Source organism: Hypomesus transpacificus, chromosome 5 (genome assembly GCF_021917145.1).
Source record: "Hypomesus transpacificus isolate Combined female chromosome 5, fHypTra1, whole genome shotgun sequence".
In the NCBI taxonomy this organism is placed as follows: Eukaryota; Metazoa; Chordata; class Actinopteri; order Osmeriformes; family Osmeridae; genus Hypomesus; species Hypomesus transpacificus.
The window spans coordinates 2,000,265-2,018,509 of record NC_061064.1 but is presented as its reverse complement, the minus strand read 5'-3'; the positions used below and the strand labels follow the sequence as shown (position 1 = coordinate 2,018,509).

At 50.1% G+C, this 18,245-nt stretch overlaps 2 protein-coding genes across 8 annotated transcripts; both read left to right on the top strand.

The window, feature by feature from the left end:
• The first annotated feature begins 1,769 nt into the window (after window positions 1–1,769).
• LOC124468248 (connector enhancer of kinase suppressor of ras 2-like) lies at window positions 1,770–13,079 on the top strand. Its single transcript, XM_047020908.1, has 13 exons — window positions 1,770–1,782; window positions 4,251–4,367; window positions 5,685–5,793; window positions 6,647–6,695; window positions 6,819–6,867; window positions 7,221–7,393; window positions 7,741–7,814; window positions 8,332–8,403; window positions 8,580–8,650; window positions 8,801–8,901; window positions 9,586–10,117; window positions 10,297–10,505; window positions 10,737–13,079. Exons 1-13 carry the CDS (start codon window positions 1,770–1,772, stop codon window positions 10,956–10,958), a joined length of 1,791 nt encoding a protein of 596 aa, XP_046876864.1. The 3' UTR covers window positions 10,959–13,079.
• A 194-nt stretch (window positions 13,080–13,273) lies between these two features.
• On the top strand, window positions 13,274–17,771 carry LOC124468155 (fibrous sheath CABYR-binding protein-like). Of its 7 annotated transcripts, none has more exons than XM_047020764.1 (10): window positions 13,274–13,326; window positions 14,087–14,185; window positions 14,526–14,645; window positions 14,955–15,009; window positions 15,288–15,386; window positions 15,539–15,630; window positions 15,709–15,807; window positions 16,002–16,595; window positions 16,818–17,511; window positions 17,630–17,771. In XM_047020764.1, the coding sequence occupies exons 1-10, from the start codon at window positions 13,315–13,317 to the stop codon at window positions 17,716–17,718; spliced, it is 1,953 nt and encodes a 650-aa protein (XP_046876720.1). In that variant the 5' UTR covers window positions 13,274–13,314; the 3' UTR covers window positions 17,719–17,771. The 7 variants fall into 7 exon arrangements, with proteins under 7 accessions (XP_046876720.1, XP_046876724.1, XP_046876722.1 ...); XM_047020768.1 differs by having other exon boundaries at window positions 16,002–16,646; window positions 16,986–17,511; XM_047020766.1 differs by having other exon boundaries at window positions 16,002–16,646; window positions 16,929–17,511.
• Window positions 17,772–18,245: the final 474 nt, after the last annotated feature.

Here is an 18,245-nt window from a genome sequence, read left to right as displayed (position 1 = left end):
ACACACAAACACACACGGCTTGATGTTTGTGTCTGATGTCACACACACCCACGCAACCACACGCATACATACACACACACAGACACACACACACAGACACACACACACACAGACACACACACAGACACACACACACACAGACACACACACACAGACACACACACAGACACACAAACACAGACACACACACACACACACAGACACACACACACAGACACACACCCTCCCGAAGTTCTGAAGTGGCCCAGTGTGGTTCACGTCCTTTCCTCATATCACGTCTGTTTACAGCCATCGACATAAACCAGGGTAACAGCATATAAAACAGCAAACACACAGATGGACAGACAAATATAAAAAAGCAGTTTAGGCAGACAGGCACAGCCACGAATGGGAACTTCAAAGGCCCCTGTTTTTTCCGCTGTGGTTTTTAATGAAGTCCGTTCTGGAGGGACCAGGCAGGGAGACTCTTTATTAGATCGCGGCAGCTAAGGGCCCCCTGTGGACCCACATAACAAAGTGTGTCATTAAAAATTTACTTTTGGTGGAAGAGACGGAACCACAGAGGACACAGGGGGAGCTGGAGCAGAGAGCTGCCCCAGCCCAGAGCTCACTGGGCTGGGGAGGCCGGGAGGAGAGGCAGGGTCTGGGTCTGGGGATGTAGGGAGGAGAGGCTGGGTCTGGGTCTGGGGAGGCAGGGAGGAGAGGCAGTGTCTGGGCTGGGGAGGCAGGGAGGAGAGGCAGTGTCTGGGCTGGGGAGGCAGGGAGGAGAGGCTGGGTCTGGGTCTGGGGAGGCAGGGAGGAGAGGCAGGGTCTGGGTCTGGGGAGGCAGGGAGGAGAGGCAGTGTCTGGGCTGGGGAGGCAGGGAGGAGAGGCAGGGTCTGGGGAGGCAGGGAGGAGAGGCAGTGTCTGGGCTGGGGAGGCAGGGAGGAGAGGCTGGGTCTGGGTCTGGGGAGGCAGGGAGGAGAGGCAGTGTCTGGGCTGGGGAGGCAGGGAGGAGAGGCAGGGTCTGGGTCTGGGGAGGCAGGGAGGAGAGGCAGTGTCTGGGCTGGGGAGGCAGGGAGGAGAGGCAGTGTCTTGGCTGGGGAGGCAGGGAGGAGAGGCAGTGTCTTGGCTGGGGAGGCAGGGAGGAGAGGCAGGGTGGTAAGAGGTCTTAGCTCCCCTTATCAGACAGGTCCTCTCCCAGCCCCCCCTGTAAGACAGGCTCACTAACAGTGGGTGTTCTCCACAGCCCCAGGCAGTACCACAGCCTCCTGCTGTTTCACCGCAGGCCCTCCTTTCCTGTCCTCACCTGCTGAACCAGGATCAGATCTCACACTCAGAAACCCCGGTGAAGCCCATCAGAGGGAACCCAAACAACTGTCCTAAGATCAGCTCTGAGGTCACCATGAGAGTGTGTAGGATCACCTGGTGGCTCCATGCAGATCTCACACATCCTCCTAGCCTGTTTTTGAAGTCAGGGCAACCTTCGAAACAGCAGACACCATGCCTCTGCTCAACGATCGGTGATGTACAAGCTCCACATTAAGGGAGAGAGAGGGAGAAAGGGAGGGAGGGAGTGGGGAAGGGAGGGGAGGGAGAGCAATGAAGGAGGGTAGGGGAGAGGAAGGAAGGAAGAACGAAAGGAAGCAAGGAAGGGAGAAAGGGAGGGAGGTAGGGATGGAGAGAGAAAAAAATAACAAAAAGATGAAGGTGGGAAAAAAGAAAGGAGGAGGAGGAGATGTGGAAGAGAAGAAAGGAGGAAAGGAGGTCTGAGGGGATTTGGAGACATTATGAAGCAGGCAGGTAGGAAGGGAGAAGCAGGAGGAGGAAATGAGGAAGAGGAGGAGGAAGAAGGGAGGATGGATGAAAGAGATGTAACATTGGAGGCACCTGTCCTCTAATTTCATGACTGCAACTCTCAGTCATGGTCTTTCGAGTTCTGTCTGTTAGATATCTGGAGCACCTTTAGGGATGCAGACAGGTAGATAGGCTGGACAGCTGATAGGCAGGCAGGCTGATAAAGTAGGAACACAGTCAAATATGCAGATATGCAGGCTGACAGACAGACAGACAGACAGACAGACAGACAGACAGGCAGGCAGGCAGGCAGGCAGGCAGGCAGGCAGGCAGGCAGGCAGGCAGGCAGGCAGGCAGGCAGGTTGATAGACAGACGTTCAGATACAGTAGGAAGGCAGGCAGACAGGCAAGCGTGTCAAAGTGGGTCATGTCTGTACTCCACACTGACTGTGGATGTGGATTTCCCTTTTAGAGTGAAAATAAGAAAAAAGGAAATGAGAAGTTGCAAGCTCTGGTGGCAGGAACAGATTGTGGTGCTCTGCCTGTGTCCTCTCCCAACACCTTCCCTCCCAAGTCTCATCCCTCCTCCACACAGCGGGTGTGGGCCTGGGGATGTGGGGAGTGGAGCGTGTGCGGGGGGTGGGGGTAGAGGTGGAGAGAGCGGCAGGAGGTGGGGGTATTAGATTAACAACCCCCACGTCCCCCTGCCAATGAGGTCATAAAGACCCTGTCGCTGTCCCTCTCAAACGGCCGTCCAAGGCCTGTCTCGCAATCTGCCGCTCGCTCACCAGCGACACACACACGCACCCCCCGCCCCTCCATTCATGACACCCAATAAGAAACGGCCATGTTTCACTGTCAGAGTTTTACTCTGCGCCAAGCTTCCAACATCCGTCAAAGTGTTGTACCCCCCAAACCCCCTCCCCCAAACAGCCTTCCTACCTCAGCTGGGACCGCTCTGCCTGAGGAGGGACTTCATGGCCGATTACATGCATATTCATTAGATTCTATTACATTTGATATGGACTCTTTTCAACCCGGTTCCTCTCTCATGCCTCTCCAGTTGTGAGCTCCCCGCTGTGGTGTGACCAGCCCCACTGCACAGCCCTGGGAGCTGGGTGGTGATGGGGAGGGTCCACTGGAGGTCATCCTCTGAACCCTGCCCTCGGTCTACCTTGTGCATCCTCAAAGAGAGTCATCACAGAAAATAAAGGCATTAGTGTGTGTGTGTGTGACAGAGAGTGAGTGAGGGTGATTACATTCAGCAGACGAGTTGCTCGTTTGGTCCTTAGCGCACGCACTCAGCATCGGGTTTCTCCAGTCTGTGGGAGGACACAAAAAAAAGAGGCAATTTGGATCCTCATTAAATTTTCAAAAGTCCTGATGGTCTTCTGAAAATTGAACCAACTGTTCCAAAGCAACCTTAATTTTATGCAACAGTAAGTGCAAATTAGTTTCACAAAAATAATTTTTAATCACACTCGGCCTGAGTTAATTTGCTGAGCGGTAATTTCCTCTCTGCTCGCCCTTAACCCTCGCTCTCGCGCACATCCAGCATGGCCTCTTTCACTGCCCCGGTCTGCGCACCTTGTAACTCCATCTCTCCCTTGTTAGCATCCAACGCTTTACACCCCGCTGTTCAGCACGCACGCGTGCGGGCGGCGCGCACTACCTGTCGGAGAACGCGGCTTCAGCAAACGAGCGAATTATCCTTGGTAACAAGTACATTGTTCGTCATGGCAACAGTGTTCTGAAATAGAACGTCGGGGCTCTCCTGTTGTTTATTGGTCTGAGAGATTCTGAAAGGGTCTGCCTTCTGAAGAACCAGGGATAGGGAACATTGACGTGACTGACAACTTTCATTAAGGCCGGTGATTTTCAGTCAAGTATTTTGATTGGATGACACTTCCAAGTCTCCCTTGTAATAATCACAACGCTAACCGATTCCAAAACTCCAAACTGAGATAAAGGAAGCCAATGGATTAGAAATGAAATATACCTGGTTAGAGAGACCCCCCCTTGGACTGAACGTTAGGTATGCTGTTACCTGTGGCTCCATGAATGAGGTTTTGATGAGCTTAACGGCTCTGAAAGAAGACCCTGCCTTGTTGTTACTTCAGGGTCGTAATCATACCACTCGTTCCAGGAAAACATTAGAAAAAAGAAATGATTATCCTTCACTCTGGTGAATGGGCTTGCACGGTGCCCTCTGCGGCCCGCTCGGTAAAAGTACATTTGATGGTTGGTTCTGCGGGGAACCGTCATGGAAACAGCTCCTCAGAGCTGCCAGTTTCAACCACCAGTTTCACAATTGGAACATGTACTTTAATATGAAGAGAAAAACAAACGTCCCTATCGACAAAGCTCAAGGCCTTGACGTCAAAACGATCAAACAACATCAATTCTTTTCATTTTACATTTGATTCAATCATTCTTCTCTTTTCTACTTTTCCATTTTTCTTTCTCCCCTCCAGACTCCGACAGCCCTCTGCTGCGTTACCTGGGCGACGACAAGATCCTGGTGATCCAGGAGGAGCCGGACGCGTCGCGGGAGTCGAAGCGCGACACAGGACGACGCTCGCGCAAGAAGAGTCACAACCCCATCAGCCCCCTCCTACCCCATCAGCCCCTCCTACCCCATCAGCCCCTCCTACCCCATCAGCCCCTCCCTCCTGGTGCCTCCTGCCAGGCTTGAGTCAGGACCCCACGAAGGGCTGCCCTTCTCACTGCCTGAGAGCCACACCGTGCCTCTGTACCACGTGAGTCCCAGCCGCTAGACTGACACGCTGACGGGGGGTCTGAAGGTAGCGCTGGGTCGGCTCTGTAGGGCGGGAGGGTTCCTGCATCTCTTTGTGAAGGAGCGGGGTTCCTGCATCTCTCTGTGAAGGAGCAGGGTTCCTGCATCTCTCTGTGAAGGAGCAGGGTTCCTGCATCTCTCTGTGGAGGAGCAGGGTTCCTGCATCTCTCTGTGGAGGAGCAGGGTTCCTGCATCTCTCTGTGGAGGAGCAGGGTTCCTGCATCTCTCTGTGAAGGAGCAGGATTCCTGCATCTCTCTGTGGAGGAGCAGGGTTCCTCCATCTCTCTGTGAAGGAGCAGGGTTCCTGCATCTCTCTGTGGAGGAGCAGGGTTCCTGCATCTCTCTGTGAAGGAGCAGGGTTCCTGCATCTCTCTGTGAAGGAGCAGGGTTCCTGCATCTCTCTGTGGAGGAGCAGGGTTCCTGCATCTCTCTGTGAAGGAGCAGGGTTCCTGCGTCTCTTTGTGAAGGAGCAGGGTTCCTGCGTCTCTCTGTGAAGGAGCAGGGTTCCTGCGTCTCTCTGTGAAGGAGCAGGGTTCCTGCATCTCTCTGTGGAGGAGCAGGGTTCCTGCATCTCTCTGTGGAGGAGCAGGGTTCCTGCATCTCTTTGTGAAGGAGCAGGGTTGTGTGACAGGTGTTGAGAGGCGGGTTGTTATTGTGGATGAAGCGTTTGGGTTTTTTGGAGGATTGGGGTTACTATATTAGAACACGATGCAAGTGAAATGTCACCAGGCCCCGCCTCCACAGGCGTCCTCTGCTCTGTGTCTGCAGGGCACAGCAGGAAACACAGGCGTCCTCCTGACATGATAGTAATCTGTGATCTTTCACTGTGATCTTTCACTTCTCTCTCTGCCTGTCACTCTCTCTCTGCCTCTCTCTCTCTCTGCCTGTCACTCTCTCTGCCTCTCTCTGTCTCTCTCTCTCTCTGTCTCTCTCTCTCTCTGCCTGTCACTCTCTCTCTGCCTCTCTCTCTCTCTGTGCCTGTCACTCTCTGCCTCTCTCTGCCTCTCTCTCTCTCTGCCTGTCACTCTCTCTGCCCCTCTCTCTCACTCTCTCTCTGCCTCTCTCTCTCTCTGCCTGTCACTCTCTCTGTCTCTCTCTCTCTCTCTCTCTGCCTGTCACTCTCTCTACCTCTCTACTCTCTCTATACCTCCTCTCTACCTTTCTCCTCTCTCTCTCCTTCCACAGAGAGTTGGAGACACACTGAGAGCAGACACAGACAGGTGAGAGACTGGCTAAGTCATCGTATCTTAACTGCTTACAAGGTTGAAAGGATAACAGCTCATAATATTAATTAATGAATATTAAAAACAAGGTGTTGTATAAACTTGACATAAAAAAAAGGCAGATGAGATTTGTTTTAATATTGTTTAAAGATGAGTGTGAGAGTAATAGTCGATGCTTCCTAAAATATAATAAGTTTGATCAAATGCATTATTTGGGTAGGCAGTGACAGCATTGCTTGTGTAGCCGGTGTGTGGTGAAACTCACTCCTCAAGTATGTAACAGGCCACCCGCGTCAACAAATTGCTAGCTTTTCATTGGCGTAGTTGGTAGTGGTGGCCCTTGGGAAGTCAGAGGTGGTGAGTTCGACTCCCGTTCGTAGCAGACAGTGGCCCGTATACCTCTGACGGAACTTGCAATTCCACGTCTGTTACACTGTTACACAGTGCTATTATAAACTATCTCTAAAACAGAACGGTGGTTTCAGAGCTCAGTATAGCAGTGAAGATCTCCACAGTCTGAGCATATCATCACTGCAGTTTCTCTTCTGCTCATCTGGCCTACAAGTCTTGCCGAGACGAGCTCAACTCTTATTTCCTGCCAAACCCACGGTGGTTTCGTTTGCTGTAAAACCATCTGAGAAACACTTCCCTCACTGAGCTAGATTTCCTTTTCGACAGAAGCGGCAAAAAAATGTGGTTGAGGTAAATATTTGAAACCATGAAAAGTTTAGTTTGAGATTGGATCAGTCGTGTCCAGACAGACATTCAGACAAGCCCTCAGAGAAGTTTGTCTGACTGATCCTGATTGGCTGTCTCATCCCCAGTCCTGATTGGATTTCTTCTCCCTCAGGTATGCTAGTTTTGGCATTGAGAGGCAAGGAGGACCATCCATGAGGAAGGTAATTGTGAAGGGTCTCCGAAGGATGTTTAATCCACTAACACAGCATAGCACCACTTATTCACAAATACAGCACCTGTTACTCATGTGGTGCTAAACCAGCTCTTCTGACCTCTGACTGCAGTCGTTCCACTACGCCTCTCTGAGGACTAAGCCCAAGAGGAGAACTAAAGGTAAGATTTTCTCTACCTCCAAACTCCAGCTTCAGTCTTTGTTCAGGTGGACTTTCTCCAAGCTGGTGGGGGGTCTTTGTAGTGTTGAGCGTGGGGTTCTAAATGATCCTAGTTCTGTCGTCAGTGTATTCAAGTCATAAAAAAAAACGTTTTTGCCCATCCCCATAAGGGTAGAACTTTGTCTTTAGACAGAGGCCCAAACAAACAACACAAAGAAAAACAAAAATAACAAAATAAAATAAACACTTCCTATTAAATGACATTTATCAAAAAAATCTTATTGAAAACGTCAGTGGCGTTAGGGATGAACCTGAGGGTCCAAGGTTGTTCAGCCCCGCCGTGTTCCTCTCCAGGTTCTCTGACCAGCGCCAGCCGGAGGAGGATCTCCTGTAAGGACCTGGGTCATGGGGACTGTGAGGGCTGGCTCTGGAAGAAGAAGGACGCCAAGGGCTACTTCACCCAGAAGTGGAAGAAGTACTGGTTCATCCTGAAGGAGTCGTCCCTGTACTGGTACACCAACCAGAATGTAAGAGTGCCGTCCCCAACCCTTCTGTTGGGGGTGTGACGACATTGAGCTGTGTCACAGAGGGCCCATAGCAACTGCACGGAAACTTATATCAAGCATCATCTGACGTTTTCGTAAATATTACAGATTTGATTATTATATTGCTAAAACAGATTTCACTCTCTGAGTTTGCTCATATTACTGAATTATTCCAAGCAAAGTGCCATTTGAGGAAGTGCTTCTTGATGCTGTTCCTTCTGCACTCAGTAATAAGATATTGTATGATGTGTGATTTTATAATTATGTCTATGATACAAACCTCAATAAAGATAATTCCGACCTCCTCTCTGTCTTCCCACGCTACCCAGGATGAGAAGGCTGAAGGATTCATCAGCCTGCCAGAGTTCCGGATAGACCGGGCCATCGAATGCCGGAGAAAACAGTAAGATCTCTTGGGATTATGCAAGAAAATATTACGCAATATGCTGAAAGACAAAACAAACACAGCTTCAGACAGGAAAACCTTTCTGCTGTACGGGGATGTTGTGGAAGCCATGGAGGTCTCGAGAGAGCGCGAACAGACAACACTTGTGTACTTACACGACTACATGACAGAGGGAGCGCATGTCTGTTTGCATCTGAGAGGCTTGAGTAGGGACCAGAGCAGGGACCAGAGCAGGGACCAGAGCAGGGACCAGAGCAGGGACCATAGCAGGGACCAGAGCAGGGACCAGAGCAGGTACCAGAGCAGGTACCAGAGCAGAGCAGGGACCAGAGCAGAGCAGGGACCAGAGCAGGGACCAGAGCAGACTAGGCCAGGCTTCACGTCTTCTGCTACACACATACCAACTAGCTCAGGGATGCTGAAGATGTCTCCCTTAGTAACAGGATGTCTCCCGTAGTAACAAGACGTCTCCCGTAGTAACACAATGATGTTTTTGTTCTGCTTCCCCTCACAGTGCATTCAAAGCCTGTCATCCCAAAATCAAGAGTTTCTTTTTTGCCACAGACTGTCTGGAGGAGATGAACAGGTGAGGAAAACTTCCCTTCAGCCTTGGTTTTTCTATCCCTCGCATGACGTCCAAACCGTGGATCATTTCTGGGAGGATTCCCACTCAGGAAAGCCCGTTCTTAAACAGCTGTGTGGTGGACGGTTAGTCCTCTTCACCTGAGGTCACCTGTCCCCTCTCTCCTCTCCTCCTCCCAGGTGGATGAACCGGCTGGGGCTGGCAGCCATCGGCTACACCCCTGATGACAAGGTTCCTCGTCCAGACGAAGGTGAGGGGGTCTGAGTTTACGTTCGATGACACACAGCACGTCTCCAACTCTGTTTTCTTGCAAATCAAGACTTCCTGAGAGGATGAGAAGTCCACTGTGAACGATGTGGAGTAGCTTGTTGAGTGTGTGTGGTGGGCTGTGTCCTGTCAGACTGCTGGAGTGAGAGCGACCAGGATGAGATGGACGGCTCCATGACCCTGAAACAGGAGGCCATGTCCTCGCAGTTTGACACCTACCACCGCCCCCCTTCTGTAAGTCGGGTCCTGCTGCTCAAATGTGCATGTTCACCACATCCACACACTAACCCAGGGCTGGCAGCTCCTACGCAGCATTGGCCGTGAGACATGCATTTCAACCAGTTCATTTTACATTTACATTTTAAGTTTTTTGTCATTTAGCAGACGCTCTTATCCAGAGCGACTTACAGTAAGTACAGGGACATTCCCCCCGAGGCAAGTAGGGTGAAGTGCCTTGCCCAAGGACACAACGTCATTTTTTGGCAGGGCGGGGAATCGATCCGGCAACCTTCTGATTACTAGCCCGACTCCCTCACCGCACAGCCATCTGACTCACATCATCTGAGTTCACACACGCTCTCACCCCACACCTTGTATTTTGTCACGCTGAGAAGGCAACGCCTTGTAAACAGTAATGGACGAGGCGCAGGCACACGGATTGAAGCAGCATAGGGGTAAGACACACGTGAAATGTTGTCTCGGGGGGCTGTGTACGCAGCAAAATGTTGGTTGGCCCGAACCAAATCTCACTCCAAGGTTTTTTTGAAAAGTTGGCAGCCCTGCTAACGTCACACAGAGAAACATTCACCACATCCACACCTCACCTCCCCCTCTCCTCCCCTCCCCCTCCCCCTCTCCTCCTCTGCTTCCCCCCCTCCCCCTCTCCTCCTCCCCCTCCCCCTCTCCTCCTCTCCCTAGGTGAACTCCTCCAGTCCCTTCCCTGAGCGTCACTTCTCCAGTGAGTCCACCTACTCCCACTCTTCAGCCGAGGACTCCCGTCCGGACGTGCCCGGCAGCGCCCACGCCTCCTCCTACCACTCCTCCCACCGGGAGCGTCGGTCCTGGCAGGACCTGATCGAGACGCCCCTCACCAGCTCTGGGCTCCACTTCCTCCAGACTGTCCCGGGCGACAGCGACGCCGGCTACGGCAGCGGCTACATGGGCCTGGGCCAGCTGCTCATGTCCCCAGAGCGCCGGCGCCAGGCCACCCTGCCGGCCCAGAGACACCGCTGCCCTGACAGGGACGGGCCCTTCCCCCTGGTGGACCTGGAGGAGCTGGGCCGGGGCCTGCAGGGCCACACACACAAGCAGCGCAGCCAGAGCCTCCCCAGGAACAGGGAGGCTGCCGACAGCCAGGGGCTGAGGCCCGCGGTACCCCCGGGGGAGAGGAGGGAGGATGACGAGGTGCCTGTTAGGAAGCACAACGGCAGGAAACCCCACGGGAAGGCCGGTAGGTTCCAAAGCCCTCTTCCCCTGCTTCTTACAGCGCGTCATCCCCAGCTTCACCTTGTGTTCCTTACAGCCTCGACACCTGCTTCCTGGCGAGTTCACAGCCAAGGGAGGATAGAAACGACTCCCTGAGTTGCAATGATCCGATTCCACGTTGGTATGTTGGTCTTTTCCCTCCAGATTCCCGGTCCAGAGAGCGTGGATGTCACGACCAGGTGGACGGTTACCAGGAGTTGTACCGCTCCATAGAGCAGGCCAGCCTGTCCCCCCTGGGTCACCAGAGACCCTCCACCAAGCAGGAGTTCCGTTCCTCCTTCGTCAAGCGATGCAACGACCCCGTCATTAACGACAGGCTGCACCGCGTACGAGCCCTGCGCAGCACGCTGAAGGTGACGTCTTCCTCTGGACTTTCCTGAAAGCCTTTGCAGACTCGAGTCTGACGAATGAAAATGCAAAATATTCCGATTTCATACCCAGTCCGATACGGATTTTCATAACATAAGACCCCTCGATCACGTGACCAGAACTTGACATCTTATTGGTTGGTCCGTTGACGGGTGACTGTGGTTAGAAAGTGACACATGGTTTGAGCCTCAATGATCATGCCTTGTTTCCTGCAGGCCAAAGAGGGTGACCTGGCCGTCATCAGCCAGGTTCTGGATAACCCCGCTTTGACGTCCCAGATGTTCCAGGACTGGAAGCAGCTGCACCAGGAGCTGTTCTTGGACATCTGCGAGTTCAGCTCGACCCCAGCAGAGCCTCATCTGCAGCCCTCGGACCTCTCCCCCCTCTCCCCCCCTGTCATGACGCACACACACTCCTTCATCGAGACTCACGTTTGAGACTGAGGAGCTCCAGTCCTGACCCTCTCCTCCTCCTCCTCCCTCCCTCTCTCTCCCCCTCCCTCCCCCCCTTTCTCTCCTCCTCTACTCCTCCTCCTTCTCTCTCCTCATCCCTCCCCCTCTCTCTCCTCCTCCTCCTCCCTCTCCTCCTCCCTCTCAGATGTCTGTTCAGCCAGGGCCTCCCCTCACTGCTAACAGCAGATAATATAACAAGCCAATCACTGTTCGATGTGGACAGACAGAGTCATAGTGTACATAAGGTACATGGGAAGAGCTTCAATTCTGCATGCCTGAAGAGAAACTAGCATTCTTCTTTAAGAAAAAATTAAAATAAAAATGCAAACAAATGATAGATGGAAAGAGGACTAACTGACACAACGATGCAAACAGTTTGGGGCTTTTTTCGCAGTGTGTTTCTCCTTGTTTGATTGTGTCTACGGTAGTTTCATTCCTTGCTCGGAAGGAAAGACGCTTTCTCTCTGTTAGGGTTTTCATTTCTCCCTTTAATGCTGCTTGACAAGGGTGGTATGTAGCAACAGGCCATGAACATCATTCTTACAACAATGCACATTCCTGCAGGGCCAGATACTGTGCGACTCAGAGAAGAGTGTCTAAGTGTCTAGTCTGTGTTATCATGTGTGTAGGGAACACTGAGGCTGGGACAGAGTTTTGCTTGGTTTGGACTTCAGCTTGCAAAGCTTGGTAGGGTTTTATAATGCATTTTTGTTGAATGTTTGAATGTTGCATGTTTAACATGTACAGTTCAATATGTATATTTTTTATGTACATTTTATTTTAGTCAAACGATGTAGTTTACAGTACACCTCCACAGGTATTATTTAGTAAAACTACATTATTGATATGTCTCTGTCGGTTACAATGATTTTATCCATCGACATTGAAGATTTGGTGAGATTTATTTTTGAAATTCAACAGCTGCATGATAGTTAACATGTACATGTGCCATTGGGGTTGATAAATAAATATGTAAAAAAAATATGAATTATGTTTGCATAGCAGCACCCTCTATTTAAAACTGTGAACTATATACTTGTGAATGCAATCTTTAGATTCTGTCTGCACAGAATCTTTTTACTTATATTTTTCTTAGAAAAATAAGATAAAATTCAAAAAGCATTGCGTTTTCTGAATGCCTGTTTTGGCTCCAGCTGTTCCAGCGTTACCTCCTGATCTTAGGGATTGATTCAGGTTCACTTATTTGCTCACGTCTTCAGTTTTCCGTATCTTTGTGTACTTCCAATGTGAATGTATGGGCTTGTTTTCAAGGGTTTTCCTGAAACAGTCGGCTTCAATTATTTATCTGGGAATTTGTTTGGGAGTTTTGGAAGTTGGACTTCAATATGTTTGCATTCTGCGCAAAACAAGTGATGACCTCCTTACTAACCCTCCCTTTGCAGACTGACAAACTGGATTGTTTCTTTTTAGACATTTGCTCCCTTGTAACGGTATAAACTTGTCTTTAAAATGTTCTCCTTTGTGCCGCTTAATATTTGTATCCTTACTCTTGGCAGGACATTGCTTTAACCAGAACTACCATCGAGCAGTGACTGTCCTGACACCTGAAAGGCCTTTTTGTTGTCTGAACCCTTGATACAGTAGAACATTATACTACAACATGTACAGTATTATGAGGTTCACCCTTAATGTTTAATTACTTGTCTTGAGACACTTGTTGGCTACCATAACAGTTCCAAAGTGTCCACAATTGTTACTCTCAAGTTGTTGCTCTCAATTTTCAAGATTTTACGACTAGCAGTACATGTATTGTAGAATGTATTTCATTTAGGCTATTCGGAATGTAATTGTTCTCACAATGTTATGAAACATTGAACACGAATTCAGTCTAAGCTGTCCAGGGTTCCACTGTGTCATTGAGGTGTGCGCCTCATAGCACACTGTCGGTGTGTAGCTAAGATGTAAGTTGCACTGCAACATTAAAAAAAGGAACATATTGCTCTTTTTTGAAAGTATATTATTACAAGTGTTATCGAGAAAGATAAATACATTTATTCTTCCTATGAATTGAAAGTAGCCTTTTGTTTTCAGAAATATATACAGTGCGAGGTTGTAAACTCAAGTTGTAAAACCAATAAATGAATTACTGCATAACAACATGGGTCATCTTTTTTTTATTGTCAAAGCAAATGTAAAGAAAGAAAACGTAGAGTTTCATGTTAGACATAACCGAATTTAATTATTTAGATCGAATTTATTTAGATCATAATCAAGAATACATGTAAGTCGAACGAATCCTGCAACGAACTGAATGTGCAACGCTTTTTGAAGTTAGTCCTTCGCTACTACCGGTAGAGAGACGGAGGGGGGAGTAACCATCATGGCTGCTACAGTAAGTTTCTCCTATCTTAAATAACGTGAATTTCAACCACGTTTCGCTCAGTGTAGATTGAAAGCGAATAACATGACATGAACTATTGTGTCTTCTTCGATGTTGCCTAACATTTTTTGTAATATTTGTCGATTAACGTGCGAATACAATACCATTGTCTCCACGCCCCCTTTTAGAACATGTTGTTCTGTAATTAAACTGAATCCATGACATGGTGAGCTACTTATCTCCACAACATTTGCTCGCCTTAAGGATTTGGAGAACAGATTCACATCCGTGATTATTTCCTTGTTAGGATTAAGGTGACCTCTGTAATCTGTCCCTTTTAAGACGATATACTGCATGGGTTTAATCGATCAATTATCACGAGCTGTATATAACAAGGTCAAATAAGGGAAAGTAGGGTGTAAAAGCGTTAAAGCAAATGCACGTGTGTGTATATGATATGATAAGGATTGTCATTCTATGTATTATCTGACATACACATGTATTAAATGCTATGTAATACATGTATATGTCATAAGTATATTGTAGCATGTTCAAATATAATAGAGCATAATTCTGGGTCACATATACTGCAGGACCAAATTAAAATCACTTTATCAAGTGGCCAAGAGGTGACAGTTTACTTTAAGAATGATATTACCACTAAGATCATATGATCTACAGAAAATACAAAGTTATCTTCAAAATACATGTTTTATTCATAAGCAGGTTGCATGCGTGTGTAGGTGTCTGAACAGGATGTGTCTGTGTACAGGTGGTGAAGTTGGCGGCGGTACCGGCCGTGCTGGGACTAGCCTCGATCCGCGTCTACGCCATGAATGAAGAGCGAACACAGCTGCTCTCACCGAGAGAGGTAACCAAGTGTTAGCCATGCAGCGTGAAGACACATAGCTATATTTTGCTTGTTCTTGCTAATAGCACATCCCTGTCTGTTAAGATAGGAGGTTTTATCTGTGCAGGTGTAAACGAGTTATAAATGGTGTAAACGAGTTATAAATGGTATAAAAACCGCCCACCCGCGCGGTTGAATAGCTAACTTTTTGGTGTGGTGGTTGATTGAAGCAGCGTTTATAAAGGTGGTGGTCACGAAGTACCGAGTTCTAATCCCAGTCACAGGCAGACAAGAGATGCCACTACACCTGTTACTTTGTTGCATCAGGAGGTGACGCCTCTTCACACTTGTTTGTCCTCAGCTGTCGATATACGCCCCAGACCCCCCGGCCATGCGCTACGTGGAGGAGGAGCCAGGGTTGCTCCAGAGAGGCCTGGGTGTGGTGCGGGTGGGGCTGCAGCCCTACGTCAGAGGAGTGAAGGTACAAGTTACTCTGTTTACACTGACATCAACAGCATGCTGAGTGTGATTCGGGCCTTGAGAAGGATGTTTGTGTGGTTAGTGCTAAGCAGGGGTTACTGATCCTGTTCCTCAGCCTGATAACGACCTTTCATTACACTCGGGTGTGTTTGGAGCATGGAACCATGTAAAACATGCAGGACAGGGGGTACTTGAGGACCAGGGTTGGGAACCCCTGCTCTGGAGTATTAATACACGGGGGGTTAGGGTTCTGTTCCAATGGCCCGTCTCTAAACATTCACTTGAACCGTTTTGTTGTTTTTGTTTGTAGGGTGCATACGCCTCTGCCAAGACTGGGGTTGTGTCAGTGTATCGCTCTGGACAAGGTGAGCAGAGGACTTTGGGAGTTTTAGTCAAAATAGAGTGTCATGACATTAAGTTACATTTAGTCATTTAGCAGACGCTCTTATCCAGAGCGACTTACAGTAAGTACAGGGACATTCCCCCCGAGGCAAATAGGGTGAAGTGCCTTGCCCAAGGACACAACGTCATGGTGTGGCTGGGAATCGAACTGGCGACCTTTAGATTACTAGCCCGACTCCCTCACCGCTCAGCCACCTGACATCTCCAACAACCTTTCCTGTTTATGTCATCTTCTCCCTAGATACCTATCACTTCCTTAGAAACCCCCCTCCTGGTTTCCTCCCCAGGGTCGGTGTGATCGGAGTCTCTGGCCTCGCTGGGCTAATCCTGGCAAGGAAAGGTAACAAGTGACTTAATGTTGACAAGAAATATTTTATTTGTACTTTAACTGGTGATAAACTGGGTATGGACATCCTGCTTGTTGTGAGATCGGACATTAGTCTTTACCTTAGTTTGAATTGAGTGGACTTTTTTTCTTCATGTCCTATACAGGGTCCCATCTCAAGAGAATAGGTGTTCCCCTGGGAATGACCACTTTAGGGACTGCAGTTTGCTACCCCACTCAAACCGTGGGCATCTTAAAGGTGAGGTAACACGTTTGTCACACATGAACCACACAAGACCAGACGGTCGCGTCTGAAGTCTGTGTGTCTCTGCTGCAGGTCACTGGAACAAAGATTTACTCCGCCAGCCAGTGGACCACCTCATCAGTGGCGTCGGTATTTAAATCCAAACCCAAAGAGCCGGCTGTCAGTCTGGAGGTACGACCCACACCAGATGCTGTTTAGAAAGTGCTGTAGAAACGAGAGACTATAGGAGATTTCAATGTGGAAAGTATGCACAATGACATATATCTCACAGGGATGTTAAGGATATGATTACAGTCATAATATTTGTATTTATTATACTTCAACAGTATGGTATATTCATCTGTCTCCCCCTCGTTTAAAACCAGCAAGCTTCACCAGTTCCAGTTTCTGAACCAGAAGGGCCGCCTGCCAAGCCTCTCCCTGGGGCTGGATCGACTGAAGCAGCTTCGCCTGCTGTGGACGACCTCCCCTCCTCTGAGCCCAGCTCTGCCCCGGCCCCCCTGGGGGAGGCTGCCCCCGCCCCTGAGCCCCAGACAGAGGCTAGCCCCGCCCTTGAGATATCTCAAGTTGAACCTGAGCCATGCCTAGCCCCTGAGACTGGCCTTGTGCCTGCTGCCCCTGTAGAGGCTGCCCCAGTAGAGGCTGCCCCAGTAGAGGCTGCGCCAGCAGAGGCTGTTCCAGTAGAGGCTGTTCCAGTAGAGGTTGCCCCTGTAGAAGAGGCAGCCCCAGTAGAGGCTGCTGCCCCTGTAGAAGAGGCTGCCCCAGTAGAGGCTGCTTCCCCAGTTGAAGAGGCTGCTACAGTAGAAGAGGCTGCCCCAGTAGAGGCTGCCCCAGTAGAGGCTGCGCCAGTAGAGGCTGTTCCAGTAGAGGTTTTCCCTGTAGAAGAGGCTACCCTTATAGAGGCTCCTGCTCCAGAAGAGGCTGCTGCCCCAGTAGAGGCTGCTGCCCCAGTTGAAGAGGCTGCCCCAGTAGAGGCTCCTGCTCCAGAAGAGGCTCCTGCTCCAGTAGAGGCTGCTGCCCCAGTTGAAGAGGCTGCTGCCCCTGTAGAAGAGGCCGTCCCTGTAGAGGCTGCTGCCCCAGTTGAAGAGGCTGCTGCCCCAGTAGAGGCTGCTGCCCCAGTTGAAGAGGCTGCTGCCCCAGTAGAAGAGGCCACCCCTGTAGAAGAGGCTGTCCCTGTAGAGGCTGCTGCCCCAGTAGAGGCTGCTGCCCCAGTTGAAGAGGCTGCTGCCCCAGTAGAAGAGGCCACCCCTGTAGAAGAGGCCGTCCCTGTAGAGGCTGCTGACCCAGTAGAGGCTGCTGCCCCAGTTGAAGAGGCTGCTGCCCCTGTAGAAGAGGCCGTCCCTGTAGAGGCTGCTGCCCCAGTTGAAGAGGCTGCTGCCCCTGTAGAAGAGGCCGTCCCTGTAGAGGCTGCTGCCCCAGTTGAAGAGGCTGCTGCCCCTGTAGAAGAGGCCGTCCCTGTAGAGGCTGCTGCCCCAGTTGTTGAGGCTGCCCCAGTTGTAGAGGCTGCCCCAGTTGAAGAGGCTGCCCCAGTTGAAGAGGCTGCCCCAGTTGAAGAGGCTGCCCCAGTTGTAGAGGCTGCTGCCCCAGTTGAAGAGGCTGCTGCCCCAGTTGAAGAGGCTGCTGCCCCAGTTGAAGAGGCCGCCCCAGTAGAAGAGGCTGCCCCTGTAGAGGCCGCCCCTGTAGAGGCAGCTCCTGTAGAGGCTGCTCCTGCTGTAGAGGCTGCTCCTGCTGTAGAGGCTGCCCCTGTAGAGGCTGCTCCTGTAGAGGCCGCCCCTGTAGAGGCTACTCCTGCTGTAGAGGAAGTTCTCCCCTCTGCTCCTGAGGAGCTGGTTGCTCCTGAGATTGTAGAAGTTGTGGTCAACGAGGACAGTGTTGGTGAGTTTAATCTGCAAACTAACAAGATTCTGTCTGTCTATTAGACTCACAATCAGATCTGTAGTGACACACCTTTGCTCACACTTCTCAGTGAATGTTTGGTTTGTTTGTGTTCCAGTGAAACCACGATTTGTGCCTGACCCCAAACTGGTGGACCACGGTCAGGGACACCCCGAGGATGCTGACCTGTACAGCACACGAGGCTAAAGAGGAGGAGAGGGGGAGGAGAGGGTTTGAAGAGAGGAAGGAGGAGGGGGAGGAGAGGGGGAGGGGGGGGGGGGGGGGTGAAGAGAGGAAGGAGGAGGAGGGGGGTGGTAGAAGGGTGGGAAGTATAAGGGATAGTTGCATAAATGGGATCCTTAATGTGATAGTCTGCTTTCCAGGTTTAAAAGGTGCCTATTATCTTACCTCAGTGATAAGGAACAGTTATGTCAATTCTTACCTGAACAGAAGCCATCTGTTACTTAGTTGAAGGTCTTTCAGTTTACATACACAGGGAATAAGGAGCAGAGCATGGTCTGCAATCCAGGAAACACCAGCCGGTTTCTCTTTATACTGTGAACAAAAAATAAGTTCAATAGAACTGGCTCATAACATTACATTACATTACATTTAAAGTATTCATGCTAGTTGTATTCTCATTTAACAACATTTTCAGTTACACATTTTCTCCCACTTTGTGTAATATCAGTTGAGGGTGTCTATGCAAGTATACATTATAGATAAGGCATGCT